This window comes from Arabidopsis thaliana, chromosome 3 (genome assembly GCF_000001735.4).
Source record: "Arabidopsis thaliana chromosome 3, partial sequence".
Taxonomy (NCBI): domain Eukaryota; kingdom Viridiplantae; phylum Streptophyta; class Magnoliopsida; order Brassicales; family Brassicaceae; genus Arabidopsis; species Arabidopsis thaliana.
Genome location: NC_003074.8, coordinates 17,197,427 through 17,212,663, shown reverse-complemented (window position 1 = coordinate 17,212,663; position 15,237 = coordinate 17,197,427). Strand labels below are relative to the sequence as shown.

General features: G+C 35.5%; 4 protein-coding genes across 4 annotated transcripts; all 4 read left to right on the top strand.

The window, feature by feature from the left end:
* Positions 1-122: 122 nt before the first annotated feature.
* Positions 123-2,045, top strand: AT3G46720 (UDP-Glycosyltransferase superfamily protein). The gene is made up of 2 exons (NM_114539.3): positions 123-793; positions 869-2,045. Exons 1-2 carry the CDS (start codon positions 316-318, stop codon positions 1,732-1,734), a joined length of 1,344 nt encoding a protein of 447 aa, NP_190256.1. The 5' UTR covers positions 123-315; the 3' UTR covers positions 1,735-2,045.
* A 1,415-nt stretch (positions 2,046-3,460) lies between these two features.
* Positions 3,461-6,481, top strand: AT3G46710 (NB-ARC domain-containing disease resistance protein). Its single transcript, NM_114538.2, has one exon. The coding sequence runs from the start codon at positions 3,632-3,634 to the stop codon at positions 6,173-6,175; it is 2,544 nt and encodes an 847-aa protein (NP_190255.1). The 5' UTR covers positions 3,461-3,631; the 3' UTR covers positions 6,176-6,481.
* Positions 6,482-10,589: 4,108 nt separating this feature from the next.
* On the top strand, positions 10,590-12,497 carry AT3G46700 (UDP-Glycosyltransferase superfamily protein). Its single transcript, NM_114537.4, has 2 exons — positions 10,590-11,281; positions 11,357-12,497. The coding sequence occupies exons 1-2, from the start codon at positions 10,816-10,818 to the stop codon at positions 12,232-12,234; spliced, it is 1,344 nt and encodes a 447-aa protein (NP_190254.2). The 5' UTR covers positions 10,590-10,815; the 3' UTR covers positions 12,235-12,497.
* Positions 12,498-13,300: 803 nt separating this feature from the next.
* Positions 13,301-15,221, top strand: AT3G46690 (UDP-Glycosyltransferase superfamily protein). The gene is made up of 2 exons (NM_114536.4): positions 13,301-13,947; positions 14,027-15,221. Exons 1-2 carry the CDS (start codon positions 13,467-13,469, stop codon positions 14,902-14,904), a joined length of 1,359 nt encoding a protein of 452 aa, NP_190253.1. The 5' UTR covers positions 13,301-13,466; the 3' UTR covers positions 14,905-15,221.
* The last annotated feature ends 16 nt before the right edge of the window (positions 15,222-15,237 follow it).

Genomic DNA, 15,237 nt, shown 5'->3' with positions numbered 1-15,237 from the left:
TTAAAGAATGCAAGAATATAATACGTTAGTTGTATATATTGTCAATCATATACGCCAGAAAAAAGAATACTTAATGGTATACTAATATCATCTTCACAGCCTGTAACCATGCCGGGTCAATAGATCTGAGACTAAAACTTTTCCATTAATTAATTTCACTAGTTGCACCGTGATTTGAGGATTAATGATGTAGCATGTGGTAAGATCTTCTTTACCAAACAAGTGACGTGTCAACCTTTATGTAGAAATCTTTTTCATGGAGATACAAAGAGAGATAGAAAGATAGAGGACAGAGAAATATATAGGGGTTAAGGAATGGAGAAAAATGCAGAGAAGAAAAGAATAGTGTTGGTTCCATTTCCATTACAAGGACATATCACTCCAATGATGCAACTTGGTCAAGCACTTAACCTGAAAGGCTTCTCGATTACCGTTGCTCTTGGAGATTCCAATCGAGTAAGTTCTACGCAACACTTCCCTGGTTTTCAATTTGTCACAATACCTGAAACCATACCACTATCTCAACACGAGGCACTCGGAGTTGTCGAGTTTGTGGTTACGCTCAACAAAACAAGCGAGACAAGTTTCAAGGACTGTATAGCTCATTTGTTGCTGCAACATGGAAATGATATTGCTTGTATCATTTACGACGAGCTCATGTACTTCTCTGAAGCTACAGCTAAGGATTTAAGGATTCCTAGTGTCATATTCACCACTGGTAGTGCTACAAATCATGTTTGTTCTTGTATTTTAAGCAAACTCAACGCCGAGAAGTTCTTGATCGACATGAAAGGTACTCAAAACCTAGCTTATTACCGATTCTGCAACCCTTCCTTTCACTCATACAAAGATCTTTTTTACTTTACAGATCCTGAAGTGCAAAACATGGTGGTGGAAAATTTACATCCACTAAAATACAAAGACTTACCAACTTCAGGAATGGGGCCGCTAGAGCGATTTTTGGAGATTTGTGCCGAAGTTGTCAACAAAAGAACAGCTTCCGCTGTTATAATCAATACGTCAAGTTGTCTAGAGAGCTCGTCTCTGTCATGGCTGAAACAAGAACTCAGTATTCCAGTGTATCCATTAGGCCCTCTTCACATTACAACTTCAGCAAATTTTAGTTTACTTGAAGAGGACAGGAGCTGCATTGAATGGCTGAACAAGCAGAAACTGAGGTCAGTTATATACATAAGCGTAGGAAGCATAGCTCACATGGAAACCAAGGAAGTATTGGAGATGGCTTGGGGATTGTATAATAGCAACCAACCTTTTCTATGGGTAATCCGACCCGGTACAGAGTCAATGCCAGTGGAAGTCAGTAAGATTGTCTCGGAAAGAGGATGCATTGTGAAATGGGCGCCACAGAATGAAGTACTTGTGCATCCTGCAGTGGGAGGTTTCTGGAGCCACTGTGGATGGAACTCAACACTCGAGAGTATTGTGGAAGGAGTTCCAATGATTTGCAGACCGTTTAACGGTGAGCAGAAGTTAAACGCGATGTATATAGAAAGTGTTTGGAGAGTAGGGGTTCTGCTTCAAGGAGAAGTGGAGAGAGGATGTGTAGAGAGAGCTGTGAAGAGGTTGATTGTGGATGATGAAGGTGTAGGAATGAGGGAGAGAGCCCTTGTTTTAAAAGAGAAGCTCAATGCCTCTGTAAGAAGTGGAGGCTCTTCATACAATGCATTGGATGAGCTCGTCCATTACTTGGAGGCAGAGTATAGAAATACTTGAAAACAGAGTAAATCTGAAGAATTTATGTAACATAAAGGATAAATCATGATTTTTATAGATCAAGCTTGATTTTTTAAAGAAAGACCATTGCATGTTTAATCCTGAAAAGCCTTTCCTACTGTATACCACAAACATGAGGCATGTATCAAATTTGTCGCAACAAGAGATATTTCTAGTACTTATTTTGAGCTTTGTAATTGTATGTTAGCTTATTTTGTATTATATTATTTTTCTAGTAGAGACGACTATCTTGATTTCATAAACCAATTAATATTTGCCAAGTATTCTTTATAGTTTGAGCTACCAGTTACCACTTGTATTTGGCTCTTTATATATGTTTATGAAAAGATTGAAACATTCACAAAAGAATCGTATGAATCTAAATATACATTTTTGCAGTTATTTTATCAAATAAATTCTCTACTTGGCACTTAATTACATTGACATGCCATTAAATTTATTTACTTGAATTAAAAATCCTGCGATTAATACTTATTACTTAAACCGATTATACCCAAAATATATAGCATTTTCTTTACTCTAGCAACACAAAATAAAATCATAGATTTTTTATCTTACCTATAAGATTCACGAAATCTTAAAACAATCAAAGTTTGAATTATTTAAATTAAATTTCTACGAATAATTTGCAAAGGATTAAAACAAAAATTGTGTAACAAACCAAAAAACATGAACGATTTTGTAAACTATTATTATTTTAAATCATGTTTACAAAACTACCCAAATTTAGGTTATTAAATGACGTGAAAAAATCCAAAACACAAGTATATCAATCACTAATAGTGATAAAACTAAAGATTTATTTATAACATTATCTATAGTAAAAAATGAAGTACATTTTTAGAGTAATTATGTCATTACCTAAAAGGCAAAAAAATACGAATTTTTTAAATATTCTTATTCATATATTTAAACTTTATAAAACATTATTAATATTTAAACTTATAATTTTTTTAATATATCATAACTTTTTTAACATAATCATATAATAATATAATTTATAGAGTTTAAAAAAATCTCAAAAAAAATTCCGTCAAATTTTGTGATTCAAAATTTTAAAAATGAACATATATTAACCAATTGGCGAAAAATGTGTGGGTTCAACGTCCCGCATCGACTAAAATATTTAGGCAATGATTTATAAACATATCATAATATCAACATTAATAAAATAAATGGGTATTTTTTACGGGACGAGTTTAGCAGGACGTTACTTAATAACAATTGTAAACTATAAAATAAAAATATTTTATAGATAGATACAATTTGCAAACTTTTATATATACTAACTTAAAAAAAAAATTGTCCAAGATATGTACCGTGAGTTAAAATCTAGAATCCAAAATACATAACGGCTAAATACATATATTACTCTTACCACATTACAAAAGTCTTGTAATTTTCACAAATTATTTAGTCTAAAATCCAAGATGATTTTTTTTTTAGAATTTTACATAATACAGTTTATCGTGCTTTTATTATATACACTATACATTTTAATCGTAATACCAACTAACATATTAAGAAAACACATATTATAACCGTAAACCTAAATACATAATCTATTATTCAACTATACGAATTTTACTCAATATATAAATTTTATTAAAAAATTAGCCCCGCGGGTCGAAATCTAGTAGTTGACATTTGTGAGTTTATATTGGTATCACGTCTACTTCGAGCTCTTTTAAAAATTGCCAACAAGGGATAGTGCTTATAGAATATTATGAGACGATATAACCTGTTCAAATATAAAAGACATACATCCACAAAGTCAAGTGTCAAGGCTTTTGCAATTTGAAAGGTTGATACAAAAAACAAAACATAGTTTCAATCTTATTCATATTTTTAGATCCTTCAACTCGATCCTGTGGCAATGGTAGATGCGATCACAGAGTTTGTTGTGGGAAAGATCGACAACTATCTCATCGAAGAAGCGCCAATGTTGATAGGAGTCAAAGACGATCTAGAGGAGCTGAAGACAGAGTTGACGTGCATCCAAGTTTATCTCAAAAATGTTGAAGTTTGTGACAAAGAAGATGAGGTCTCAAAAGAGTGGACAAAACTGGTTTTAGACATTGCTTATGACGTCGAAGATGTTTTGGACACCTATTTTCTGAAACTAGAAAAAAGACTACACAGACTAGGCTTGATGAGATTGACCAACATAATAAGCGATAAGAAGGATGCGTACAACATACTTGATGATATCAAAACCCTCAAAAGAAGAACTTTGGATGTTACTCGCAAACTTGAGATGTATGGGATAGGAAACTTTAATGAGCATCGAGTAGTAGCGAGTACTTCAAGGGTGAGGGAAGTTCGGCGTGCTCGATCTGATGATCAGGAAGAGCGTGTAGTTGGTTTGACAGATGATGCTAAGGTTCTTTTGACAAAGCTTCTTGATGATGATGGGGATAACAAGATATATATGATCTCCATATTCGGCATGGAAGGTCTCGGGAAGACTTCTCTTGCAAGAAAGCTTTTTAACTCTAGCGATGTGAAGGAAAGCTTTGAATATCGAGTATGGACTAATGTTTCTGGAGAATGTAATACAAGAGATATACTTATGAGAATCATAAGCTCTTTGGAAGAAACATCTGAGGGAGAGCTTGAAAAGATGGCTCAGCAGGAGTTAGAAGTTTACCTTCATGATATTCTACAAGAGAAAAGATATCTTGTGGTGGTAGATGATATATGGGAGAGTGAAGCATTGGAGAGCTTGAAGCGAGCGTTACCTTGCAGCTATCAAGGAAGTAGAGTCATCATCACTACAAGTATTAGAGTCGTGGCTGAAGGCAGGGACAAGAGAGTCTACACCCATAACATAAGGTTCTTAACGTTTAAAGAAAGCTGGAACTTGTTTGAGAAGAAAGCATTTAGATATATCTTAAAGGTCGATCAAGAACTGCAGAAAATCGGAAAAGAAATGGTTCAAAAATGTGGTGGATTACCGCGTACTACAGTGGTTCTTGCCGGGCTTATGTCCAGGAAGAAGCCAAACGAGTGGAACGATGTGTGGTCCAGTTTGCGTGTAAAGGATGACAACATTCATGTCTCCAGTTTGTTTGACCTAAGCTTCAAGGATATGGGACATGAGTTAAAGCTCTGCTTTCTTTACCTTAGCGTCTTCCCCGAGGACTATGAGGTCGACGTAGAGAAATTGATACAGTTACTTGTAGCAGAAGGGTTTATACAAGAGGATGAAGAGATGACGATGGAAGATGTGGCTAGATATTATATTGAAGATCTGGTGTACATAAGCTTAGTGGAAGTCGTGAAAAGAAAGAAAGGGAAACTGATGTCTTTTAGAATCCATGATCTTGTAAGAGAATTTACTATCAAGAAATCCAAAGAGCTCAACTTTGTAAATGTTTACGACGAGCAGCATTCTTCTACTACTAGCAGAAGGGAAGTGGTTCACCATCTTATGGACGACAACTACTTGTGCGACAGACGTGTGAACACACAAATGCGATCTTTCTTGTTCTTCGGTAAACGGAGGAACGACATTACATATGTTGAAACCATTACTTTGAAACTGAAGTTACTTCGAGTGCTTAATCTTGGAGGACTTCATTTTATTTGTCAAGGATATAGCCCTTGGAGTTTACCAGATGTGATCGGAGGTTTAGTCCACTTGAGGTACCTTGGGATCGCCGATACCGTTGTGAACAACTTACCAGATTTCATCTCCAACTTACGGTTTCTACAGACACTAGATGCATCAGGCAACTCCTTCGAGCGAATGACTGATCTAAGTAACCTCACATCACTAAGGCATCTCACTGGAAGATTCATCGGAGAATTGCTTATAGGCGACGCAGTGAATCTTCAGACCTTGAGGTCTATCTCCTCCTATAGCTGGAGCAAACTAAAACATGAGTTACTCATAAATCTTCGGGACTTGGAGATCTACGAGTTCCACATATTGAACGACCAAATAAAAGTTCCTTTGGACTTAGTTTCCTTATCGAAACTCAAAAATCTTCGTGTCTTGAAGATTGAAGTAGTGTCCTTCAGCTTATTTTCCGAAGAAACAGTTCGTTTCGAACTCCTTGTCAAGCTAACACTGCATTGCGACGTAAGAAGACTTCCCAGAGACATGGATTTGATCTTTCCCAGTCTTGAGTCCCTGACACTTGTAACAAATCTCCAAGAAGACCCAATGCCTACTCTGCAAAAACTACAACGTTTAGAAAATCTAGTCTTGTATTCTTGTGTCTACCCGGGAGCGAAAATGTTCATCAACGCACAAGGTTTTGGTCGGCTGAGGAAACTTAAAGTGATCATAAAAAGATTAGATGAGTTGGAGATTGAAGAAGAAGCCATGCCATGTTTGATGAAGCTAAATCTTGACAATAAAGATGGAGCTACAAAGCTAATGATTCCCGATCGAATGCGAGCGTTTGTTTGAGGGTACTACGGTATCTGGAAAACAATTGTGGAGCAACGAAGTTGATGATTCTAGATTGATTTCGAGTGTGTTTTTTCGACGTATAAACTTGTTTAATTAGCAAAAACAGTGTGATTAAAAAACAAAAAGAAAAACAAAAAAAACAGCGTGATTTTAAAGAAAGTTTATTCGGCCATAGACTTGGGAACAATATAATTGGATGTCATTTTGTTATATGGCTATATATGTGGTTATAACCATCAACTATAACAAGAGATATAAGAAAAGGGGTCTCCTTCTTCACATGTACAACAAATTAATCTAAGCATAAGGCTCAAAGACTATATTAGACCGTTTAGAAATTGACCCCTATGATCGAAGTTATATACTCTCCAACCAGCAAAAAGCATTAAGGCTGCGAAGACCAATGCGCCAATTGCGGTACAATAAAGTTGTAATTCAGGCCAACGATAGACAAGAACTCCCTATTAGAGTCCACAACTAAACAAGCCCAAGCCCAATGTGATTTCCATGTAACTAGGGTTTTAGCAAGTTAGATTCATATATATAGTTACGTAATGAGAACTATGTGAGGAACTTTTGAGAGTTGGAAACAACTCTCCTTCTCTTCTTTATGAAATATCAATCTTAAATCATTTTGCTATTGGTGACAAGCTAAAGCTCTTTCCTTTCTTTGTTCGTTACATTTGAATAAAGCTCCATATGAGCTATCTTATTTTCAATCCTATATTTCTCTTTCAATAAGCTCAATGAGCACAATTCTCATTTCTTAAAAAATGTCTACATGGTATCAGAGCCAAACGGTTCATTTGGGTTTTACTAGCTTATAGCTTCCGCTCAAACTATCTAGAAGAAAGCTTTCACCAGATTTTCATGGGTCTCCATCTCACAAGTTTATAGCTTTCGTTCCAGAAGATCCTTTAATCAAGTCTCTAGGCGGCGAAATCAACACAAAATCCCACAATAGATTTCAGCAGAGCGAAGTCTCAACAATTGAACAAAGAAAGGAAAGAGTTTTAGCTTGTCACTAATAGCAAAATGATTTAAGATTGATATTTCATAAAGAAGAGAAGGAGAGTTGTTTCCAACTCTCAAAAGTTCCTCACATAGTTCTCGTTGCATAACTATATATATGAATCTAACTTTGCTAAAACCCTAGTTACATGGAAATCACATTGGGCTTGGGCTTGTGGACTCTAATACTTCCCCCCCCCCCGCCCGAACACAGCTTAAGAGGAGTAGTTATGAACCCTGTCGACCATCCCCATGGAGGTTGTGAAGGGAGGGCTAAGATGGTACATATTTCACAAACCGTATCTGCATTTAGTTGTTTATCACCAAACAAAACTCTTATATAACTGATAAACTAGTCAAAAAGTATGTTTACACTAAGATTGGAGAACCATGCATGAAGAATGCTTAAAATTGTTGTATACCGCCAATCCGGCCCTTTGATGCAATAATTGCAACCAACCAATATTGGAGAACCATGCATGCGTTTTAGCCTCTTTTCAGGAAATCTTATTATATTTGGAGACTAGCTACAAGTATAGCCTCTTGACATTTTAGTTTTTTTTAAAATCTAAATATCAAAACAAATCCTACCAATTGGCTAAAACGACCAACTCTCATGTGAGCCAAAACAAAACAAACAGAATGAACACGCTTTTATTGGAATATATAATGTCATTTTCTTCTTTCTATTATATGTCACGTTAGCGTGTGGAAATGTTATTATTGCATTAAGACAAAGTCGTAGTATGCGTCACACGAGGAACACGAGAGAGTTGTTGTCACACGAGGAACACGAGAGATAGAATGAGACGACAAAAAATGTAGTTTGCATCGCTTAAATTGAATATTAGCATCATTAGAAAAATAAAATTAACATCAATTATAATTGATGTAAATGAATTTTACATCACTTATATAAGTGACTCTAAATTGGTGACATAAATATTTTGCATTAGTTAAACTAAATATTTGTATTATTAATTATAATTGATATGAATATACATCAGTTGTTAAAAATGATGTTATTTTCTGCATCACGTAATATAAATGTATTATATTAGCTACAGTTATGACAAATGAATGATTAGCTACAGTTATATATTTACATCAGTTGGTCAATGTCCCGTACACAGCTTTCTCAAAATTGAATGATTTATTTTGATAATAATTCCTACACGATGGAAGGTCATTTGCCTTGAGGAAGTTAGTGGAAAACAAGTTATTGGTTAAAGAAATAAAATGAGGAATGCGTTAATTCTTATAAAAAACATAAAATACATTTGGTTTGAGAGTTATTGATGTAGCATGTGACCATGTGTCAAGATTTATTTGCTATGTAAGTATGTGTCAACCTTTATCTCCACAGCTAAGTAGTTGACTTGCTGGCATTTAATAAAACACAATGTTGAATAGTCAGTGGCGTGTGTTTCTACAACACAATGTAAGGCTATTGTTGCTTTAAAAAGTAGACACTTGACTATATAAAATTGTCTCCTTTGAAAGATTATGGAATTTTAGTAATTTTGTTTTTAGCGGAATTACCGGTTATAGGGGTGTCAAAATGGGTAACCCAACTCAACTCAACTCATAATCAAATGAGTTTAAAATTAAATGAGTTATGGGTTGACCCAACTTATTTAACAAAATAAGTTGGGTCAACCCATAACTCATTTAATTTGATGGGTTGAGTTGTTAAATGGGTTAACCCATTTAAGTAATAATTTAATTAATTATTATTATAAAAAAATAATAAATAATTATCATTATTAATTCATTATCATCAAACTTAAGATATTTACAGATTCCACTTTTCACAGGTTTACGTTTTTGGTACCGAAAATCACGGATTTACGTTTTTGGTGGGAAAATTATAGGTTTTTACGTTTTCGGCCGGAAAATGATGGGTTTACGTTTTTGACGGAAAAATCATGGGTTTACGTTTTGGACGAAAAAATAACGGATTTACGTTTTTGGCGGGAAAATCTCGGGTTTACGTTTTTGGCGGGAAAATCACGGGTTTACGTTTTTGGCGGGAAAATCACGGGTTTACGTTTTTGGCGGGAAAATCACGGGGTTACATTTTTGGTGGGAAAATCACGGGGTTACATTTTTGGCGGGAAAATCACGGGTTTACGTTTTTGGTGAGAAAATTACGGGTTTACGTTTTTGGCGGGAAAATTACGGGTTTACGTTTTTGGCGGGAAAATTATGGATTTACGTTTTTGGCAAGAAAATCACGGGTTTACGTTTTTGGCGAGAAAATCACGGGTTTATGTTTTTTGGTGGAAAAATTACGAGTTTATTTTTTCTCAATTGCATCGCTTGTATATTTAAGAATTTTGGAAAAATATTAATTTTATTAAATTGGTTTAGATGTGTTTGTTAAACTTAAATTGGCATTGGTTTAGAGATTTTAGTTGGTTTAATTCAAATTTACAAAATTTGATGGGTTAATTGGGTAAACCATTGAAACCATTAACCATTACAACCCAACTCATTTTACTCATCAAACCAATTGACTCATCAACCCATTTGACCCATCAACTCATTTGAGTAAAAAAATTTAAGGGTTCATGGGTTGAGTTGAGTTGAGTTGACCCATGAATTTTGACCCATTTTGACACCCCTAACCGGTCATTATATAATAATTTTTATTATTTAATATGGTAGTTTATTTTATTAAAAAAAAAATTATATGAAGATCTTTTACACAAAACTTTTATGTTTTTAATAGAGTTATCGACTATCACATCATCGATATACGAAAAAGTTATATTGCAGTGACTTTTAAAATTTTAGTATTAATCTGCATTTATTTAAGATATAGATTTTTTTTACAAAAAAAAAGGTTACATAAAAGGTTCTTTTACACAAAATCCTAAATGTAAAGTATCCTTTAATTATTTTGTCATCAATTCTAAAAAAAGATATTATTGTACTAAATTTTAAAAGAGAAAGACAACACATGTCATAAAAATAGAATGCAAATATCGGTGTCTGAGAGGTCGTTTTGAAAAAATTTTACTTCATTATATAAGATTAAATACGTTCATAATACTATTATGGGAGGAAAAAGTTAGAAACACAGTGACTTTTTCATTGGAATCAGAAGAAAGATCCAAAGCTCTTGACATGCCCTATTATCTTTGGATTTCCTTGTGTAGAGAGGCACAACACAAGCTTCCCAGTTCTTGAAATCATTTTTGACAAACTCTTAAGAAACCTTCTGAACCACTTAAATACAATTTCAACAGAATTATAAGGTCATATTGACCATAACAAGCCAATTGCTTTAAAATGACAGCATATGAAAAAGAAGAACCCCATGATTTGAGAGTTATTGGTGATTCATGTGTTAAAAACTTCTCTCCCACGAAAATGATGTGTCAACCTCATATTTCCTGCTGATATTCATGTGATTTCTCACGCAACACAACGTATTAATCATAGCCGTGACTAGTTGGCATTTAAGAATTATATCCTTTGGAAGATCTTCGAATCTACACGAAATGGGATTTTAATAATTCTACATATGGATCACATTCACCTATATATATATAGATATGCTATGCATTGAGATAAAACATGAGATAGGGAGAGAGTGTAGTAGAGAGAGGGGTTAAGAAATGGAGAAAAGAGTAGAGAAGAGAAGGATAGTGTTGGTTCCACTTCCATTACTAGGACATTTCACTCCGATGATGCAACTCGGCCAAGCCCTTATCTTGAAGGGATTCTCAATTATAGTTCCTCAGGGAGAATTCAATCGAGTAAACTCTTCGCAGAAGTTCCCTGGTTTTCAATTTATCACCATACCAGATTCTGAACTCGAGGCAAATGGACCAGTCGGGTCTCTAACACAGCTCAACAAAATTATGGAGGCAAGCTTCAAGGACTGTATAAGGCAGTTGTTGAAACAACAAGGCAATGATATTGCATGTATCATCTACGACGAGTTCATGTATTTTTGTGGAGCCGTAGCTGAGGAGTTGAAGCTTCCCAATTTCATCTTCAGTACTCAAACTGCTACACATAAAGTTTGCTGCAATGTTTTAAGCAAACTTAATGCCAAGAAGTACTTGATCGACATGGAAGGTATACAAAAACTAGCTTATTACCCATTATGCTTACTCTCCTTATGTTCAACATAATTTTGTTTTGACTTTGCAGAGCATGACGTGCAAAACAAGGTAGTGGAAAATATGCATCCATTAAGATACAAAGACTTACCAACTGCAACATTTGGAGAACTAGAACCTTTTTTGGAGCTCTGTAGAGATGTAGTCAACAAAAGAACAGCCTCTGCTGTTATCATCAACACCGTGACCTGTCTAGAGAGCTCGTCTCTCACAAGGCTGCAACAAGAACTCCAAATTCCGGTGTATCCATTAGGCCCTCTTCACATTACAGATTCATCGACAGGATTTACTGTGCTGCAAGAGGATAGGAGCTGCGTTGAATGGCTGAACAAGCAGAAACCAAGGTCTGTCATATACATAAGTTTAGGAAGCATGGTTCTCATGGAAACCAAGGAGATGTTAGAGATGGCTTGGGGAATGTTGAATAGCAACCAACCTTTCTTATGGGTCATCCGACCTGGATCTGTCTCAGGCTCCGAGGGGATAGAGTCATTGCCAGAGGAAGTCAGTAAGATGGTTTTAGAGAAAGGATACATTGTGAAATGGGCACCACAAATAGAAGTACTAGGACATCCCTCAGTGGGAGGCTTTTGGAGCCACTGTGGATGGAACTCAACACTCGAGAGCATTGTGGAAGGAGTTCCAATGATTTGCAGGCCTTATCAAGGCGAGCAGATGTTAAATGCAATATATCTAGAGAGTGTATGGAGAATAGGGATTCAGGTAGGAGGTGAACTGGAAAGAGGAGCCGTCGAGAGAGCTGTGAAGAGGTTGATTGTGGATAAAGAAGGTGCAAGCATGAGGGAGAGAACCCTTGTTTTAAAAGAGAAGCTCAAAGCCTCTATTAGAGGTGGAGGCTCCTCATGCAATGCATTAGATGAGCTTGTCAAGCACTTGAAGACAGAGTGAAGAATTAGAATGCAATGATTTTTTTGTTAAATGGTTTTTTTAAAGAGTTAATGATGCATATTTTTCAAAGTAGATGATTTTCTATGCGCAAATAAAAAAGTTATTGGAACCAGAGGAAAGATCCAAGCTTTTCAAATTCAAGGAACGTCATTGTTCTAATTCGTATTTAACATTCCCAATTATGTATAGATCATCACAAAAATTCTATATTGACCAAAATATGCGTTTACTCTTTCGAAAATGTTAGCTTCTTCCTTCGTTGAAAGTTATTGCTTTCAAAAGATATATGAAGAATACTTAAAATGGTATAGCAACCCTTTGATGCAATAATTGAAACCAAGATTGGAGAACCATGCATTTAGCCACTTTTGAGAAAATTTTATTATATTTGGAGACTAGAAAGTAAAACCTCTTAGCATTTTTGTTATTATTATCTAAATCTCAAGACAAAACCTACCCAATGGTGCTCAAAACCACCAACTCCTATATCTATCTATATGAGACAAAACAAAATAAAACAAGTTTTTCTTGGAATTAATGTCATACTCTCAGTAAATATAAATGGGATTTTAACCAAAAAAATACTTTTTAGTCAACAGATTTTTAATAATAATTTAGATCACTTATTTAGAGTTGTTCAGCAATGATGTTATACTAACCAATAATCATGGATGATGAAGATGCAGGTATGACTTATGAGTGATAGGTAAATTTTGTCAAAGAGAAATTGAAAGCCTCCGTAAGAAGTGGAGTCTGAGTGAAAACACGGTGCTAAACTTTGCTAAAGACAGAATAAATCAAATGAACTTCATGTAACATATAAAAACATAAGTAATAGACCAGCTTTGATTTTTATAGATCAAGCTTGTTCTTGCAAAAATTACAAAAGTAGATGCTTTGCTATGCAAATAAAAAGCTTTCACTTTAATTCTCATACAAAGAGAAAATACGTAATGGTTTGAGAGTTGTTGATGTAGCTTGTGACTTTATCTTCATTACCACGTAATTGATGTGTCAACCTTTATCTTAACAGCTAAAGTAGTTGACTTGTTGGCATTTAAAATCTCTTTTAGAAGATTATGTTGAATAGTCATTGGCGTGCGATTATTCTTGCTTTGAAAAATGAACAGTTGACTATAGAAAATGGTCTCATTTGGAAGATTGTGGGATTTTAGTTATTACTTGGATCACGTATAGGATTCAGAGACAAGAGAAGAGAAAAGAGGAGAGAAATGGAGAAAAGGGTAGAGAAGAGAAGGATTGTGTTAGTTCCGGTTGCTGCACAAGGACATGTAACCCCAATGATGCAGCTTGGGAAAGCCCTTCAATCAAAGGGCTTCTTAATTACTGTTGCTCAGAGACAGTTCAATCAAATAGGCTCATCATTGCAACACTTTCCTGGTTTTGACTTTGTCACCATACCAGAAAGCTTACCTCAGTCTGAATCTAAGAAACTAGGACCAGCTGAGTATCTTATGAATCTCAACAAAACAAGCGAGGCAAGCTTCAAGGAGTGTATAAGTCAGTTATCGATGCAACAAGGCAATGATATAGCATGTATCATCTATGACAAGCTTATGTACTTCTGTGAAGCAGCAGCTAAGGAGTTTAAGATTCCTAGTGTTATCTTCAGCACTAGCAGTGCTACAATTCAAGTTTGCTACTGTGTTTTAAGTGAACTCAGTGCCGAGAAGTTCTTGATCGACATGAAAGGTTCCCAAAATAGCTTAATGACCCATTTCGAAAGCAGTCGGTTCACTCATTACATAATTTTTGTTTTCTTACTTTGCAGATCCTGAAAAGCAAGATAAGGTGTTGGAAGGTTTGCATCCTTTAAGGTACAAAGACCTACCAACTTCAGGATTTGGACCATTAGAGCCACTTTTGGAGATGTGTAGGGAAGTAGTTAACAAAAGAACAGCTTCCGCTGTTATCATCAACACGGCGAGCTGTCTAGAGAGCTTGTCTCTGTCATGGCTGCAACAAGAACTTGGAATTCCAGTGTATCCATTAGGCCCTCTTCACATTACAGCTTCATCGCCGGGACCTAGTTTACTGCAAGAGGACATGAGCTGCATTGAATGGCTGAACAAGCAGAAACCAAGGTCAGTCATATACATAAGCTTGGGAACCAAAGCTCACATGGAGACCAAGGAGATGTTAGAGATGGCCTGGGGATTGTTGAATAGCAACCAACCTTTCTTATGGGTCATCCGACCTGGCTCTGTTGCAGGCTTCGAGTGGATAGAGTTATTACCAGAGGAAGTCATTAAGATGGTAACAGAAAGAGGATACATAGCGAAATGGGCACCGCAGATAGAAGTACTTGGACATCCTGCAGTGGGAGGATTCTGGAGCCACTGTGGATGGAACTCAACACTCGAGAGTATTGTGGAAGGAGTCCCAATGATTTGCAGGCCTTTACAAGGCGAACAAAAGTTAAATGCGATGTATATAGAAAGTGTTTGGAAAATAGGGATTCAACTTGAAGGTGAAGTGGAAAGGGAAGGTGTAGAGAGAGCTGTGAAGAGGTTGATCATAGATGAAGAAGGTGCAGCCATGAGGGAGAGGGCTCTTGATTTAAAAGAGAAGCTCAATGCCTCGGTAAGAAGTGGAGGCTCCTCATACAACGCACTGGATGAGCTTGTCAAGTTCTTGAATACAGAGTGAAGATGCTTAACTTCATATATTACAAAAGAACTTCGATTATAAGAAAACTCCAATAGAAATGTTTACATTCTTTGGAATATTAATTTTTGTCTTCCGTTAAAGTTCATAATTATCAAAATTTAAAACTTGAACAATTTTTGTGTTTTATGAAAACTAGAAAACAGTCTTTCCACATTAAATTCACAATATTCTAATTTGTGTGATTCAAACTAGAGATGAATTTTGTATGGATATATGTCTTTGAATTTGTTGTTTTGAAGAAGGACACGAAATTGAATACTTCCTCTGTTTCATATTAGTTGTAATTTAAGATTTTTACACACATATTAAGAA